At 43.9% G+C, this 16286-nt stretch overlaps 1 protein-coding gene across 3 annotated transcripts in view; it reads right to left on the bottom strand.

Moving 5' to 3' along the window:
- IGF2BP3 (insulin like growth factor 2 mRNA binding protein 3) overlaps positions 1 to 16286 on the bottom strand; it is a 175394-nt gene that overhangs the window by 47740 nt on the left and 111368 nt on the right. For all 3 annotated transcript variants that reach the window (XM_045003651.1, XM_045003652.1, XM_045003653.1), the window contains 4 exons: positions 15772 to 16056; positions 12192 to 12326; positions 10771 to 10893; positions 1737 to 1872 (listed from right to left, as the gene is read on the bottom strand). In XM_045003651.1, the coding sequence (XP_044859586.1) occupies positions 1737 to 1872; positions 10771 to 10893; positions 12192 to 12326; positions 15772 to 16056 (679 nt within the window). The remainder of the gene's footprint in view (positions 1 to 1736; positions 1873 to 10770; positions 10894 to 12191; positions 12327 to 15771; positions 16057 to 16286) is intronic.

Genomic DNA, 16286 nt, shown 5'->3' with positions numbered 1-16286 from the left:
TTTTGTAGTTGTTCATTTGATTTTTTCCTTCCTAAGTGTAGTGTTTTGCATGTGTCTTTACTTAATTTTTTCTGGTTGATTTCAGACTAATTCTCCAATTTATCAAGGTCATTTTGAATTCCAATCCTATTCTCCAAAGTACTTACAACACATCCCATGTTGGTGTCATCCACAAGTATTATAAGCACATACTCCACTCCATCATCCAAGGCATTAATGAAAATGTTGAGTAGTATCACACCTAGGACAGACCCATGCAGGGCCCCACTAGATTCATCCCATTTTGACAGGCTGTACTCAGAGTAATTATGAACAGTTTGCTTTCAACCAGTTGTGCACTCACCTTATGGTAATTTCATCTAGACCACATTTCCCTACTTTGCTTATGAGAATGTCATGTGGGGCTCTATAAAAAGCCTTACTAAAGTCAAGATATATCACGTCTACATCTTCCCGCTATCCACTAGGTCAGTAACCCTGTCAAAGAAGGAAACTGAATTGGCTTGGCATGATTTGTTCTTGACAAATCCATATTGGATACTAATTATCCTATTATCCTCTTGGTGCTTAAACTCATTGTTTAATAAATTTGTTTCAGTATCTTTCCAGGTACCGAAGTTAAGCTAACTGGCTTAAAATTCCCCAGGTCTTCTTTGTTGCCTTTTTAAAAGATAGGTATTATTATATTTGACCTTCTCCAGTCCTCTGGAACCCTCACCTGCCCTCCATGAGTTCTCAAAGATAAATTGCTAGTGATTCTGAGACTGCTTGAGTTAATTCTTTAAGCACACTAAGATGAATTTCATCAGATCCTGCCGACTTGAATAGATCTAACTTATCGAAATATTTTTGAACCGTTTCTATCCCTATTCTGGCTTGTTTTCTTTCCCCCTTCTTGTTACTATTGTGTAAAAGCATTTGATTACAATTAACCTTTTTAGTGAAGACTGAAGCAAAATAAGCATTGAACACCCAGCCTTCTTGGTGTCGTCCATTATTAGCTCTCCTTCCCCGTTAAGTAGTGGACCTACGCTTTCTTTTGTCTTTCTATTGCTCCTAATAGAACCTCCTGTTATGTCCTTTTATGTCTCTTCTTAGGAGTAACTCATTTTGTGCCTTACTCTTTCTGATTTTCTCCCTACATGCTTGTACTATTCTTTTGTTCTTAAAGTTAGCAATTGGTCCATGTTTCCACATTTTGGAGGATGGTTTACCCAAGTCTTCTCTGGTCTACCAATCTCTACCTGTGACACTGTCGAATTACAGGGTAATACTTTTTTGCATTAGATAATCAGCAACTATATTCATAGGCGTACAATTTCTTTACCTTCCAAATTAGAAAGGACATACTTCTACTCCCAAATTAAAGAGCGAGTCCTATACATGAGAAAATAGGAAACTAAGGAAAAGTCTCATTTACAGATTAAAGTTACCAAATAAAAAAATTGCTCTTATTATATTAAAAACAGAACAGTAGCAGGAAACTAGAAAGCATGTCCTTCAAGTAATTTATACTACTGTGGCATCAAATGAACATTCATAACACATAAAAACTCCTTTCCAGTCTCCACAAAGACGACAAAGGAAGGTACTTTTGAAGTAAAATTATTCTTCATTTCCTTCATCTAAGTCAATTTTCCCTACCCAAAAGAGATCCAATATATATAAATATACACTTAAAGAATCTCTCAGAAATAAACTTCCAAAAAGGACCAAGCCATAAAAAAAAGACTCACATTCATAGCAGCAATATCATTTTCATAGGACTCCCTGATTTTCTTCATTATTTCTTCCTCGGCCTTGGCACAAGTTTCAATACTGCCTTTAACTGTAATGGTCCGTTCAGGATTATAGAGTGTCAAGTCCTGCAGTCTGCAGACAAAACAGAAATCCAATTAATTACTATTCAAACAGTAGATGGTAATCAAAACTTATCAGTTGAAGCTGGGGAATTTTGAAACTGGCAGATTTTCCCTGGAACAATGGAACATACAAGATCAATTTGCAGCAGAACTCAAACATGGTTCTAACAGAATCTGAAAGAATGCTTCCCTCACAAAAGACTGGACTAAAATTAGTGCAATGTGATTCAGTGTCAAATGGTTAAGATTTGCTTGGATGTGTCACAGATTCTAGCAAGGAGAGATTACTTACCTTGGACAGTAACCTGAGATCTTTGAGATGTGTCCCTCTGGGTGCCTCACATCAGGATATACACCCACCTCTTGACTGGAGATCTTTGTCAGCAGTGTCTGCAGGTCCACACCCGCACGCCCCAGACACCTTTGGGCCCGAAAAGGGGGAGCAGAATTTGAGAACTCAAATTCCTTCTCAATCACAGAAGTCTAAAGAAAGAGATTCTGAGGCAAAGAGGAAAGAGAGTAGGTAGTGGAGCACCCACAGGGGGACACATCTTGAAAAACTCAAGTTACTGCACAAGGTAAGTAATCTCCTTCTTCGTCAAGTAGTGTCCCTACGGGTGCTCCAGGTCAGGAGACTCTCTGTGCCTCTATCACGGAGGAAAGTGCGGAGGAAGTGGATTCAATATGGACTGTAGACAGTGTCACCAAAGGCCATGTCAGTCCTGGAGTCAGGCATGAGAGCATAATGCTGGTAAAATGTGTGCAGCAAAGAGCAGGTGGCTGCCCTGCAGATGTTTGAGATGGGTATATTTTTAAGAAGAGCTACAGAGATCAAGGATTATTGCTGAATCTGAGGGGAATGAGGCTTTGTAGCATGACGACATAACCTAGAATCCATTTGGACAATCTTTGGGAGGAGACTGGAGAACCCCTAATTCATTCTGAAACACAGATGAAGAGTCTAGGAGAAACCCAAAAGGGCCTGGTCCTGTCAAGATAAGAAGCAAGAGCTCTTAACATCCATAGAGAGTGTGGCTTGGTGTAAAATAGTGGGTAGTAAATCTTTAGATTAATGTGGAATTCAGAAGAGACTTCAGGAAGGAAGCAAGGATGTGGACATCCCCATAGGTTCAAATGGGGATTTCCTCAGAGCACTGAGAACTAAGGAGAGGTCCCATGGCAGACTTGGCTTCTTGACAGGAAAGAAGAGGTTGAATAGGCCTTTGATAAATCTTGCAGTGGTAGGGTGAATGAAGACTGAACACTTCTACAAGGAGCTGTGATGGCTACTACCTGAACTTTGATGGAGCTTAGCATTAAGCCTGTGGTCTTTAAATCCAGAAGGTAATAAAGGATGTGAGACAAAGAGAACTCAAGAGAAAGCATAGCTTGATGGTTGCACCAAGCCTGGAAGCGTTTCCACTTTTACAGGTAAATTTTCCTGTATTCAGTGTTGTTGTAGCCACGTTGGCCTAAGGATATTAGCGAAACACAATGGTTGAAGAAATCTTTTATTGGACCAACTTCTGTTGGTGAGAAAGACAAGTTTTCGATTTTACACAGAGTTCTTCTTCAGCTCAAACATTTGTCTCTTTACCAACAGAAGCTGGTCCAGTAAAAGACATTACCTCACCCACTTTGTTTCTCTGGTAAGTTTTCCTAGCTGTTGGCTCTGATGTTAAGCAGTACCCTTTTAACTTCTGGAGAGCAGATCTCTTCTATACCAGACAGCCACTGAATAGCCACACTGAGACAAAGTGTTGTGAGATTGTGGTAGGTGACCAAACCCAAATTCTGGGTGAGGAGAGTTGGGATTACAGGAAGGCAGAGAGGAGGCTGCAGGAACAAATCAATCAGCTCTATGAACCACACCTGTCTCAGCCATGATGGCCCTATGAGCAAGGGTGGTGAGTTATATGGGCCCATGGTGCCTGGGCTCCAGGAATATTCAGAGCCGGGGGCCGGGCTCCACCAATTTTTGGAGCCGGGTCTCTCCCCTGGCTCTGCCTGGAGCGTCCCCCAGCCCCCGCACACCCCCACCCCCATATTCATCTCCCCCAGGCCCCGGAGCGTTCCCTGGCCCCCGCCTGCCACCCCCTGCACACCTCCCCTGGGCTGTCCCTGCCTGATTGAAAGCGGGTGGCTGCCCTGCTGCTCCGCCCTGTTCTCCCTCACCTGCGCTGTCAGCTGTTGCTGCCTAAGGCTAGGCTACAGCACAAGAGCGGTGCCGGCAGCAGACTGAGGCAGCTGGCTGCTGCTGCACCTGAGGAGGGGGAGGAGGCACAAACATGATTGGCAGCCCTCCCCTCCCCCAGCACCCATTGGGAGGTGACGCCGAGGGGGCTTCCAGCTGGGAAATATCTTGGAGTGGATCTTACTCACCTGAGCAGCTGCAGGGGCTTTGGTGAGTGAGTGTCTGACCCTCTGATCCCCCACTCCTGCCCCACACTGGGCAAGGGGCAGCCCCATTCCCCACCCCCAGTGGGGCTATGGTTAGGGGCAGCAGCAGGGGAGGACACCACACATGATGGCAGGCCCCCCCATAGGGGAGAGGGCTTCTTAGACCTGAGAGGGGCCCTAGGAGCATGTGCAGTGACAGTGCTGAGAGTGTGAGGTGAGTGTGCTGACCGAGGGGCCCTCCCCCAGAGCCTGCTGCTGCCAGCAGGGAGAGGGTTTGGGGGAGTCTTCCTCTCTGGCCCTAGCAGCAGGGCAGCCTGTCTGCACCCCAAGCTCCTCATCCCTGGCCCCGCCCCATCCCAGAACCCACACCCCCAGCCAGAGCCCTCACCCCCTGGACCCCAACCCTCAGTCCCAGCCTTAAGCTCCCTCCTGCACTGTGAACCCCTCATCCCCAGCCCCACCCCAGAGCTCTCACCTGAGGGAAAAAACATGCAACTTAAATTTGGTGGTCAGTTTGGGGTATGATTGTGTTTAGCACGATACTTGATTATTTTACACCCTTTAAAGTATATAATTGGTTGTATACGGGTACAACAAAATATAATGTATTGAAGCAGGCAAGTGCTGCTTCTGACTTTCCACTTTTAATTGGCCCTTGTGATCTTGTAGCGCCAGTGCATTGTAGCTTCATTTTATCCCAGCAACAAATTCCTGATTTGTAGGACCAGTAATAATCAACAATGGATAAATTCTTAATAAAGTTACCCAGAGAAAAAGAAGAAAAGGATAATTCATCAAGTGACAACCTGAGTTCGACACCAAGCTTTCAGACTGAAGTTATATGAAAGAAAGATTCGGCAAATCTACAAGTCTCTCCCCCAGCCCTGCCTGAAGCGTCCCCCAGCCCCCTCCCACCTCCACCTCCATCCACGCATGCATCTCCCCCAGGCTCCGGAGCGTCCCCTGGCCCCCGGTCTTCATCAAGGAGTTTTCAGCAATCTTGGCTATCAAGATTTATGTGGTTGGAGTACAACAGCGAATTAGACAGAGCTTTTTGCTCAGTCTCCAAAACCTGTTCTGAAAAGAAGATCTTAATAGTTTCTACGAAGGGCGAACCAACGTTTATTTAGTCCAGATTTCAAGATTGGAGACATGCGTTGCGTGGTTTTACATCACACGAAAAATCCTCCTGTCACAAGGAAGTGGAATGAAGTATGCTGCTCTGCAATCGCAGGTAAATGTTTCTGCACTAATGTTGGCCAGTTACAGAAAAGAATCAATCAGCTAGGAATGCACTGCCCAAAATTTTTAACGGTGTTCAGTATCTAGCTCAACAAGGAATAGCATTACGTGGACATAATGAGAGTGATTCAAATTTGATGCAGCTCTTGTTGCTACGTAGTACAGATTCAGAGGAACTGAGACAGTGGCTTAGTCGCACAAAATACAAGTGGCTGTCACATGAGGTTAACAAAATAATCGCAATGATGGCGCTAAGACAAATTGTGCAAAAGATAAAGGCTTCAAAGTTTTATGCCGTTGTAATGGATTAGACTACCAATTTGTCAAGAAAAGAACAAGTACGTTTTTCTTTAAGGTTCTTTTCTTGTGAAGACTGGGAGATTTATGAGGAGTTTATTGGGTTTTACCAAACTGCTGCAATGGATGCTGTTTCTCTTTTCAGGAACCAATCATCCAGGTAAGGAAAGATGATGATACTCATCTGGAGAAGACAGGCTGCTGCAATTGAGAGAACTTTGGTGAAGACCCTTGAGGTGGTGCAGAGGCCGAAGGGCAGGATGTGACACGGATACTGGTCCCTGCCCACCATAAAATGTAAAAATCGTTTGTGCAAGAGATGAATGACATGAAAATAAGCATCCTGAAGGTCAAGGGAAAGAAGCCAACCTCCTGGATCCAGAGAGGGAATTATTGTTGCTAGAGTCACCATTCTGAACCACTGGGAGCAGATTAATGTGTTTAAGGTCCTGAGATCCAGAACTGGTCTCCACTCACCGTTTGTCTTCAGGACAAGGAAATACTGAGAATAGAACCCTTTCCCCAATGATGTCCCATGGGACAGATTTGATCGTGCCCAGCTAAAAGGAATTGTACCTTTCATAAGAGATCTTTCTGAGCGAGTTCCCTGAAGAGGGATGGGAGATTGGAGGTGGAAAGGAGTTGAACTGATGGAATAGCCTGTAGAAATCACTTCCAGGATCCATCTGTCTGAGGTAATGAACTCCCAGGAATGTAGGAAATGAAAGAGATGATCCCCCCCCCCATAAGGGTAGGAAGGGAACAAACGTAACCTAGGATCCAAAGTGAGAGGTAATTTGTGATCCTTGACCAATGGGTCAAAACGGACATTTTGAAGACATTACTGGCTGGGGGAGGGCTGTTTCTTAGGGAATCTGGGCTTCATCGTGGAGTTCAGCCGGTCTTGTGGGCTGGTAGTGAAGTGGGCGAGGTCACTGAGTTGTTCTGCTCTATTTTCTTTTCATCACAGATTTATAGATGCTCAAAGATCACAGCGTCACCAGGAAGGCTTTGAGTGAATGGAGGGACCCATCCATGGCATCACTAACCAACTTGAGGCTTTTGAAAAGAAGGTGCTTGACCATATTTTGTATCTCCTGGGGGAGGCCGGAAGACTGCAGCCAGGAAGCTCAGCACATGACTAGCCATAGCCACAAAACATGCAGCTGTTTCAGCGGCATCTAGCGAGGCCTGGAAAGATGCCTTGGCAACTGTCTGTCTCTCTGTAATGAGGGCCTGAAACTGTTCTCTCTGCTTCTGAGTCAGGTGTTCAATAAAGATGAAAACTTTGACTAGAGACTGTGAAGTCACACTTTGCTATTGGTGCTTGATAATTGGCCACTCTGAACTGCAACTAGGCCAAGGAGTATTTCTGCCAAGAAGGTCCGATCATTTCAGCTGCTTATCAGATAGTGTTGAATGGAACTGAAGTTACCTGTTCCATTGGTTGGCAGCCTCCACCCCAAAGATTTGGGAGGTGGATGGGAGAAAAAAAAAAAGTACTCTGAGCCTCTAGGAGGGATGTAATACTTTTTGTCAGCTCATTTACATGTGACTGGGAGAGTGGCTGGAGTTTGCCATACCATGCTTGCTGGGGTAAACAAATCTTCACGGATGGGCAAGGCAATCCTTGCCTTGAGGAGGTGAATGAAGGATATCCATCCAAAGAATGGTGGATTTCCTGAATCTCCTCTAATGGGATTTGTAAGGTGTCTGCCTCACTTTTTATGAGTTCTTGAAAAGCCCAGAAGTCATCAGGGTAAGATGGCAGGGAGGCACAACAGATTCATCTGATGATGATTTGGATTTGTGGTCAAGGGGTGCTTCTCCTCTTCCACTGCTTCCTGCTCTGCTGGAGGTATCTGGGTGGCAGGACCTAGGGCATCTCTAGAAAGGGTCTCCATATGGAGTCCACAGATTCCAGTAAGCCAACTGTGATGAAGCATAAGGGAATGGGGCAGAACCCCAAGTTAGTCTTTGCCAGGGTAACCAGGTGTTCTTCCTGCTACGAGCTCCTTCTGCAGTGTGAACCTTTAGGAAGGGAGGTTGGAAGTTGGAGGAACCATGACAGACACATCTGTATCCATAAACTGGGCCACTGGTTGTTGGGTCAGTACCAAGCTCCAAGAAGAGATATGCGCTTCCATTGTTACAAAGGTTAGACAGGGAGACTGCTGAGGTTCTGTGGCGAATTTTGTAATGGTACCAGCTGGAAGTATCCCTCAGTACCCTCAAAGAGTCTGCATGGGGACAGCGTCAATACCGGAGGGTGAGTCACCATTGAAGAAACGGATGGAAGGTGAGTAGTCTCCATGAGATGAGTTGGTACTGGGGAGGAGTATCTCTCAGGACATCTAAATGACAGTGATTTGGGTTCTTTGCGGATTCAGAGGTTCCCATGAAATAGAAGCCTGGATGATACTGGGGACCCTGGATATGGTTCCTCAGGAGTAAAAATATCGGGCGGTCCTGGAGACTGCACTGAAATAAGCATGGTATGCTTTTCACCTTAGGCTACGAACAACAGTACAGATAAAGACTTTATCTTGGTTCTGGCTTTTGGAGCAACTAAGTCAGGAACTGGGATGTTGGTCCTGCTCTAGATGCTTTCTCAGTATACAACATAGTCTCCTAAGTTGGTACCATGGTTGCAGTATCAGAGGGACTGGGAGCCTCTGTAATGCCCAAACTGGGACACGAGATACCTGAGACCCAGGATGCAACTTTCCCCTTCTTTTTTCTCAGTCTGGAGAATGCGGTCTTTTCTTCTTGGAAGGGCTGGGGAGTCCTCAGGGACTGCTGAACCAGAGGTGGTTGGTGCAACAGATGTACAGGGGTAACTCGGCTCCTGTGGGTCTCAGGGAACCCTCCAAAAGTAGGAGTTCAAGTCTGTCCTCCCTCCATTTTTTAGATTTGTTTTTAAATCCGAAGAATTACATTTACAGGGAATGCGGGTTACTCCCAAGCAGCGAAGGCAGCTTGAATGTCTGTTGCTGAGGGGAAGAACCTGCGACAGGTCTAGCAGGGTATGAAGTCCAGAGTCTTGGTTATAAACTTGCACTCAAGGCCGTGGATGCCCAACCTAGAGGCCCAAAGGGCAAACAAGGAGCAGGGAAAGGGAGAAACTCCCTCAAAGGACAATCTTTTGCTAATAACAGAAAAAATTAATAACTAAAAACTAAAAGAAAAGGTATAAAGAAAGCAAGGTGTAGCAAGCCACGAGGCTCAACACTGCAATGCTCAGTCTCAAGCCACAGGCAGCTGAAAAGGCACTGGAGTGGTGACAGGTCAGCCCCTCCCTATAAACCCTTTTTTCAGGCACAGGGGTGTCTGGGGTGCAGGCGCATACACTGCTGACAAAAATTTCAGATAAGTGCGCACTGGTGCACACACATCCTGACATGGAGTGCTCATAGGGACACTATTTGAAGAAGAATTACCCCTTCCTTGCCACCCACTAGGACTGCTGTCAGGGGAATCCAAACCCATGTGCTTTGGATCCCAAGGGTGTTTCAAGCCTCTGGAGTCTGAATGAAGTCCAGCCACTGCCTCAGTCTTAAGGTCCCTAGGCTTACGCTCTGGGCACAGACCTTTTATCTGGCACCCTCACCTGAGTGTCGGAACCCTCTGTCCAGCCCCTGGGCATAGCGCTGACCCTTCAGACACTCCGGTACTTAAAGACACCCCTCACCTAGAACACCACCCAAAAAGTGCGAACTTTCTGGTTTACAGTTTAACTGTCTAAGGGACAAGCAGCAGCAGCTGTGAAGTAGTCAGATACAGTCCAGTCTAACATCTTTATGCTCTTTACTTAACAGATAAAGCACAAGAGAGTACAGTATTATATAAAACAATAAGACACCATAAATGCAATGTCCCTCACTAGCTCACCAGTCCCTGGGGAGAATCATCTCTGTTCTGTCAGGCAGGGTCCTCTGCCTCCTTGCCCCCACAGCAACTTCCCTCATCTCAATCTGGGGCAAAATGGTTTTCATTCCCAGTTCTGTCCTGAGAGTCTCCAGAAGGACTCTATAACAGTCACAAGCATCTTTTTGTTCTGTCTTCTGGTAATTTTCCCTGCTCTCAAACATTTTGCCCATGTTACAAAAACTATCAGGTTCTTTCTTTCATCTCCAAGACTGTTTTCCAATTCTCCTTCTTTACAGAAATTTTTATTTACTTTCTTACTTTCCTCTTTCCCTTTTTCTCCCTTTTGTATTACACTTCTTGTTTCCCCTTCCTTCATCCAGTTTCCTAACTCACTTCCCTCTTGTCCCTCCTCTTTCGGTGTGCTCACTCCTTTATTGCTCTCACTTCCCCAAACTTTATTCAGGAGAAGTTGTCCATGCTCCTCTCACCCACATGTAGCTCCATGACAGAGCAGTATTCAGACATTTCAGCTCACTGCAGCAGTCACTTCCACCCATGGGTGAGGACCAGCTAATAGCAGAAAGAGTTCCTGCCTAGACATTTGTCTAAATGAACAATAGATTGGTTACCCTACTGCAGTTTAGCTGCTAGAGGCTGAAGCAGAAAGGGACTTGACCCAGACAGAAAATTACTACCTAAAATACTATTCTCATCTTATTTATTCAGTTGCTTTTCTCCTTTCCCTTGTTCCAAAGCCTAGCCGATATAGGAGAGTAAACCATGTTATTTCAACTCATTCTATACATACTTCAAAACTAGTCCAGTTATAAAACATGCTTGCCTGTCCAGCATAGAACAGTTTCAAGACAACATTTTATAAACATGGATTAAACTAGCTAGAATACTATTTTTAGACCAGCCCTTGCCTAGACTATTATTAGACAGCCGAGATGTGTTTAAATTCAGCTAAAATAACAGTTTAAGTCCCAGCATGGATGGGGGTCTGAATGGTTTGTACCCCAGCCTTTACATAATGGACAAAACCCAAGGAACTATTTCTGAGCACAGCACTTCAAGGTTTAGGCCATCGAACACTTACGGAGATATTGTGATTTTAGTATCTGTGTCCTGTTCAATTTTCTTTAGGTTTCTTCCTTCTTTGCCAATAAGACGGCCAACAAAATTGTTATGTGCTAATATCTTCAAGGGAATTTCTTCTGTACTGTAATAGAAGTTACAGAATTCAGACAAATGGCCAACTATTAAAAAGCAGTTGAAAGAGGCAAGGTTTTAAATGTAATATCACTTGAATGAAAAATCTTAACTGTTTGCTGCAATAACTTATACAGATATATACATATAAATATTTACTAACAGAGATTAAAAGTGAAGGCAGGTCTACACTGCAGCCCTATGTAATTACTGCAGTGGCTGAGGTCCACACTACCCTCCTTCTGTCAGTGGTGTGCATCTTCACCAGGAGCATTTCCACCGACTGAAGAGGGGCAGTGTGAGGGGCTGAAAGCCAGAGCCAACAGCTGATGTAAGTAACACAGTGTCTACACAGACACTGCACCGCCCTAACTACACTGACATAAGCCCTATGCCTCTTGTGGAGGTGGAGTTATTATGTCGGTGCAGTAGAGCACTTACATCAGCGGGAGCATGGCTGCAGTGTGCACATTGACATCGTTAGGTTGACATAAGTTGCCTTATATTGACTTAACTGTGTAGCGTAGACCAGGTCTAAGCTTTCAAAACTAAGTACTTTTCACTGTTCTCTCCATTAAAAGACTGGGGCTGTTGTCTCAGTAGTGTCCACTATTTAAAAATACTTTGCAGCCAAATTAACCAAGTTTTTTTTTTTTTTTTTTTAAATAAAGATGACACACCTAGTAGCTACAAATATCATAGTATCTACTTCTGAAATGGAGCTCAACCAAAGCAGTGGGTTAGTATCTTACTATATTAATTTTTCCCTTCGGAGACCAAAACACAAATTTTGACTTATGTCACTGGCCAATTCTGCTCTCAGCTATAATGGTACTCCCATTCCCATATACCAGTTTAGCTGGAGGCAAAATTGGACCAAATAGCGCATGTTATAAAACGCCATATAAAATTAATTATAGTTCAGCTACTCAATAGAAGTCAGACTGAAGTAGCAAGCGTATCGTTGGTAAGGCCTGATGTGCTGCCACAGAGCCTTTTGTGAAAGCTCATACAAAATCTGCACACCTTAAAAACTATTAATTGCTTGTGAAAGTTTGAATTTCACTGCAGGTTGCCCCACCAAAAACTCCACCACAAACAACCAGTGTCTGGAAGTGTGTTTTTTAAACTAAGCAAAGAGAGTGGCACTGAAAATAAAATTAAGGTCTTTAAGCCAAAAGTTAAATGCTGTTACCGACACCCAGGAGAAGACTCACCTTCACCTGTTGACAGATAAAGCTAAGAGTACTTCTTTAATGAGACTGGAAACGGATTTGGAATTGTGCATTCTTTAAACTCTTTACTTACAATTTGGTATCTTGAGCTTCCTTTTGCATGATCTCCATAATAATTTTACAAGCTGTCGAGCAGCCTTCAGGAGTAGAGTGGATAGTAATTGGTTTCTCAGCAGCACCTGCATTTTCTTTACGATGAATATCAATTCTTGAGGAAAGAAAAAACATTAGCTGTAAGCATTTATTCTATTTTGGATTGATAATTGAGATTATAGATCCACTTTATTTTGAGTTAATATGGATTTTTTAAAAATACCAAAACCAAGGTTTCATTTGGTGAAACATATAAATATAGTTATTAACACCACATAAAACTCAACACTCGTTAAATAGTTTCCTTTTTAAAAGATACACATTCTGGTTTGCTGGATGAAGCTCCACACATTAGAAAGCGGATTTTCCCTTCCCCACCAGATTCTATCCAACACATATTTTGCCGAGCTTTTTATATAAAATAGAAAAATTACTCTCTCAAGTTATTAAGCATGTGTTGCATTCCACCTGGCTTTCCTATCACAAAATTAGAAAGGGAACAGCTGTGAGGTCACCCAGTCCATCCTCCACAAATGAATAATTCCTCCCAACAGCGCAATGAGTGTTTTGCCTAGCCTACTTTGTAATGTCCCCAGTGATGGGAGTTTTCCAGCACTTCTGTTAAAAGATTATTTTACATCCTACTAATGTTCACATCAGGAATATTGCCCTGGTTTTCAACTCTAAATGTTTCTCTTCTTAGTGTCATCCCATTTCTCCTAGTTATACCTTTGTATCGTCCTAAATATCCTCTCTCCCCACTACCGGGGCCCCATTCTGCACCACAAAGGGTAACTCCAATAAAATTAAGAATTACTCATGGCCTGCAGAGAGACAATAGGGCCCTGAGTGTTTGAACCTTTCAAATACCTGTAGGCTATACACTGCTTTCACCTTGGTGAGAAGCTACAGTTTTCTGAAGTCTAACCATGAGTCAATAACTCCAAACCCCTAAATCATTTGTATTGCCTTTCTCTAAACTCCCTCCAATTTGTCAACCCTTCTGGATATGGACACTTCATTTTGGTTCATAGTGCAGCATTTTGTGCAAAATCCACAAAACCAATGGTCAGGCAGAAGAGGAGGAAGGTGACATTTCTCTTGTGTATGCCTTCCCAAAGCGACAAAAAAGGCAGAAAGCATCCTCTGAGGTCATATCTGCTTACAGCCAGTGACAGTACTTCTGCTCTGTTCTGCCCTTCTCAGAGATCATGAGTAAGTCTACAATTGTGTCATGCAAATTTTTAGTCTCTCTCTCTTTTTTTTTTTTTGAAACACACAGCAGAGGTTCAGGGGAAAAAACCAAGTCACAAAAAAGGTCACAGCATGAGCACATACATGGTGTGTTAGAGAGTGAACCCATCTTGGAGAGCAAGCCAACCCCACATTCGCCCTATAGCAGTGGCTTCTGTTCCACAAAACAGGGAGGTAGGCCCAGCCATGAGTGTCACAATTCTATGCACTAGGTCACAACACCACACAGGGTTGTCGCATCCACCCTTCCATCTCCATCTATGGAGGGATGCACGTACCAAACTTGAACGGCACTGCGACCACATGGGCCAGATCACAATGCCCAGAGTGGGAAACCAGGCCCACAGGAGCTGCTACTGCTTTCTTACAATGCATGATTACCATGAACACCGTGACCTCTGCACCAAACCCACAACCTTAATCTTTAACATTCCTTAGACAACACTTCCCACGCCTTTGCTGGTCTGAGAATTGGAAGTCCTAGGGCTTCCCCAACAATTCGTTTCCTGTTGTGTAGAGCACTCTCCATTAAACAATCTTTTTAGTCCACCTTCAGTATTTTAAATCCACTTAATTAAAAACAGTAATAAGATTTTTCGGCGACTTTAAGCATTTATCCATTAAAGTCTGGTTAAATACTAAATTCGGAGGGTCTGATGTGAAATAACACTCATTTTTGAAACGACACCTCCCCCATTAAATCATTGACATGATACATATCTGCAGCCCATCTCCCTCCCCAACCCCAAGAAAATCCGTCCCTCAAGGTTAACACACCAACATACTCCCCCCAATGTGGCTGCACCACTCTAAGCTCTCTAGAGAGCCGCTCTCCCATCGACTTAATTCACCCTCAACAAGCAGCAGTAGCTATGTCAGCAGGAGAAGCTCTCCTGCCAACATAGCACTATCCACACCAATGCTTAGGTCAGTGTAACTTATGTCACTCGGGGGGGGGGGGGTGGCGTCTTCACACCCGAACAACATAAGTGATAGTGTAGACATAGGCCAAGAAACCCCAGGGGAGAGGAACAGGGCAGGCAGACATGAAAACCAACCAACCAACCACCCACCCACCCACACTTTAGTTAAACAAAACAGCCTTGAGAGCACCCTGGATAGGGCTATAGCTAGCGGATGCATTACTACTTGAAGACTTGGTTCCACAGACCACCAGAGTGTGCTCTGCAAACCACCAATGGTTCATGGATCCTAGTTCCAGAATCATTGGCTTATAGCCCTTCCAGTCACCAGATAGCTACTCTTTAACAAAGGTGTGTTCTATACATAGAATTTTACCATTAGAACCCTGAGCAGCAACACATCTCTGTAATTGGAGACCATTCTATTAGTACTGCTGGTTTCTCACAGCTCTGAATGAAATTAAATCTGTCAAAGTGAAAGTTCTGAAGAAAAACACACCAAGGACAGAACGTGGCCACTAAACACAGCTTGCTAATTTGTTTGTTACACACAATTCTTTTAGTTTGCCCTTTTACCACATAAGCCAATTATGAAGCATTGCATGTTTTTAGAGCGACCCTAATTGTTACCTTAGTTGGCAAGGCAATACCCTGCAGGGGCTGTCTCAACAAAAAATACAAACACCAAATATCCAAAATGACACCTCCAAGAGAGTAGAAATGTAACAGAGAAATCTCTTAGCTAGTCTACACTTCAAAAGGTTTTGCCAATATAGTTATAATGGTATAGTTATACCAAAAATAGCCTTCTAGTAGAGCTGCTGCTTATGCCATTTCCCCGAATGAAACATGCTATACCACCAGAAGGACTTCATTGCTGGTATAACTGCATCTACAGTAAGACTCTGTTCCAGTGTAAGTGTCGTTAAAAAAACCCTAGCTGACAATATTATACCACCAAAAGTCTCTAGTGTAGATCTGGCCCAAGCATTCCAGAAAGAGGAGACAAGACATGATACAAACTTGACAAACTAGTTTCATATGCTTGTCCCAACAGTAAGTTGTACTGTGTTCTATTTGTAAAGCCAAGCTTTTCCCAAAAATATCTTGGAAGACATGGAAAGCGGCAATCAATCCCAGAGGAACATTTACGTTTACACATCAGACAAGAGGAGACTGATAGACTAAGTTGGGGTGGGGGGGAGGAGGACAGAACGTGCCAGATAGACCGAACTTTTGGCTAGTCCACAAATATATTCACCACTCCATTTGGGGGAGAGGGAAGGGAAAGAACATAGGCTTTTGTTGGGTGTGTAGGGAGAAAGACAAAGACAGCCAAAAGAAAAATTAAAGCCCACAACACGATTCTGTAGAATAACCTACTTGGACTGTGTCTGCTTTGTGATATTTCTGATAGTTGCTCCTTCTTTCCCAATAATGGCTCCTACAAACTGCGTGGGAACCAGCATCCTCAGTGGAACATCCGACTGTGGTTTCTGCCTTGTGGCTGCACCAGGTGACCCTTGCCTCGGAGGACCCCTCTGTCCAAATCCACGTCTCCCCTGTGGATGCTGTTGTGCGGGTGGTTGTGCTGCCATTTCATCTGGGATATATGCAACTTTCAAGGAATAGTTTTCAAGCTGGAATCCGTTTAGTTTTTCTATTGCTCTGTACAGTTGCAAAGGGAAAAAATATGAGAATTATACATGGGACCTTATGAAATGAAAAATCATTCAGTTATGGGCTTCTGCTCATTGTAAACTGCATGAATGAAACTAGAGACTGACTCCTACATTAAAAGTTACACACTTAGGCCTTGTCTACACTACAGGCACTGCAGCAGCATAGTTATAGCACCGTAGCTATGCCACTGTAATCCCCAGAGTGTAGAAACAGAC

The sequence above is a fragment of the Mauremys mutica genome, chromosome 2, assembly GCF_020497125.1.
Source record: "Mauremys mutica isolate MM-2020 ecotype Southern chromosome 2, ASM2049712v1, whole genome shotgun sequence".
In the NCBI taxonomy this organism is placed as follows: Eukaryota; Metazoa; Chordata; order Testudines; family Geoemydidae; genus Mauremys; species Mauremys mutica.
Note: the sequence above shows the minus strand (reverse complement) of the source record. Positions and strands in the feature narration are given on the sequence as shown.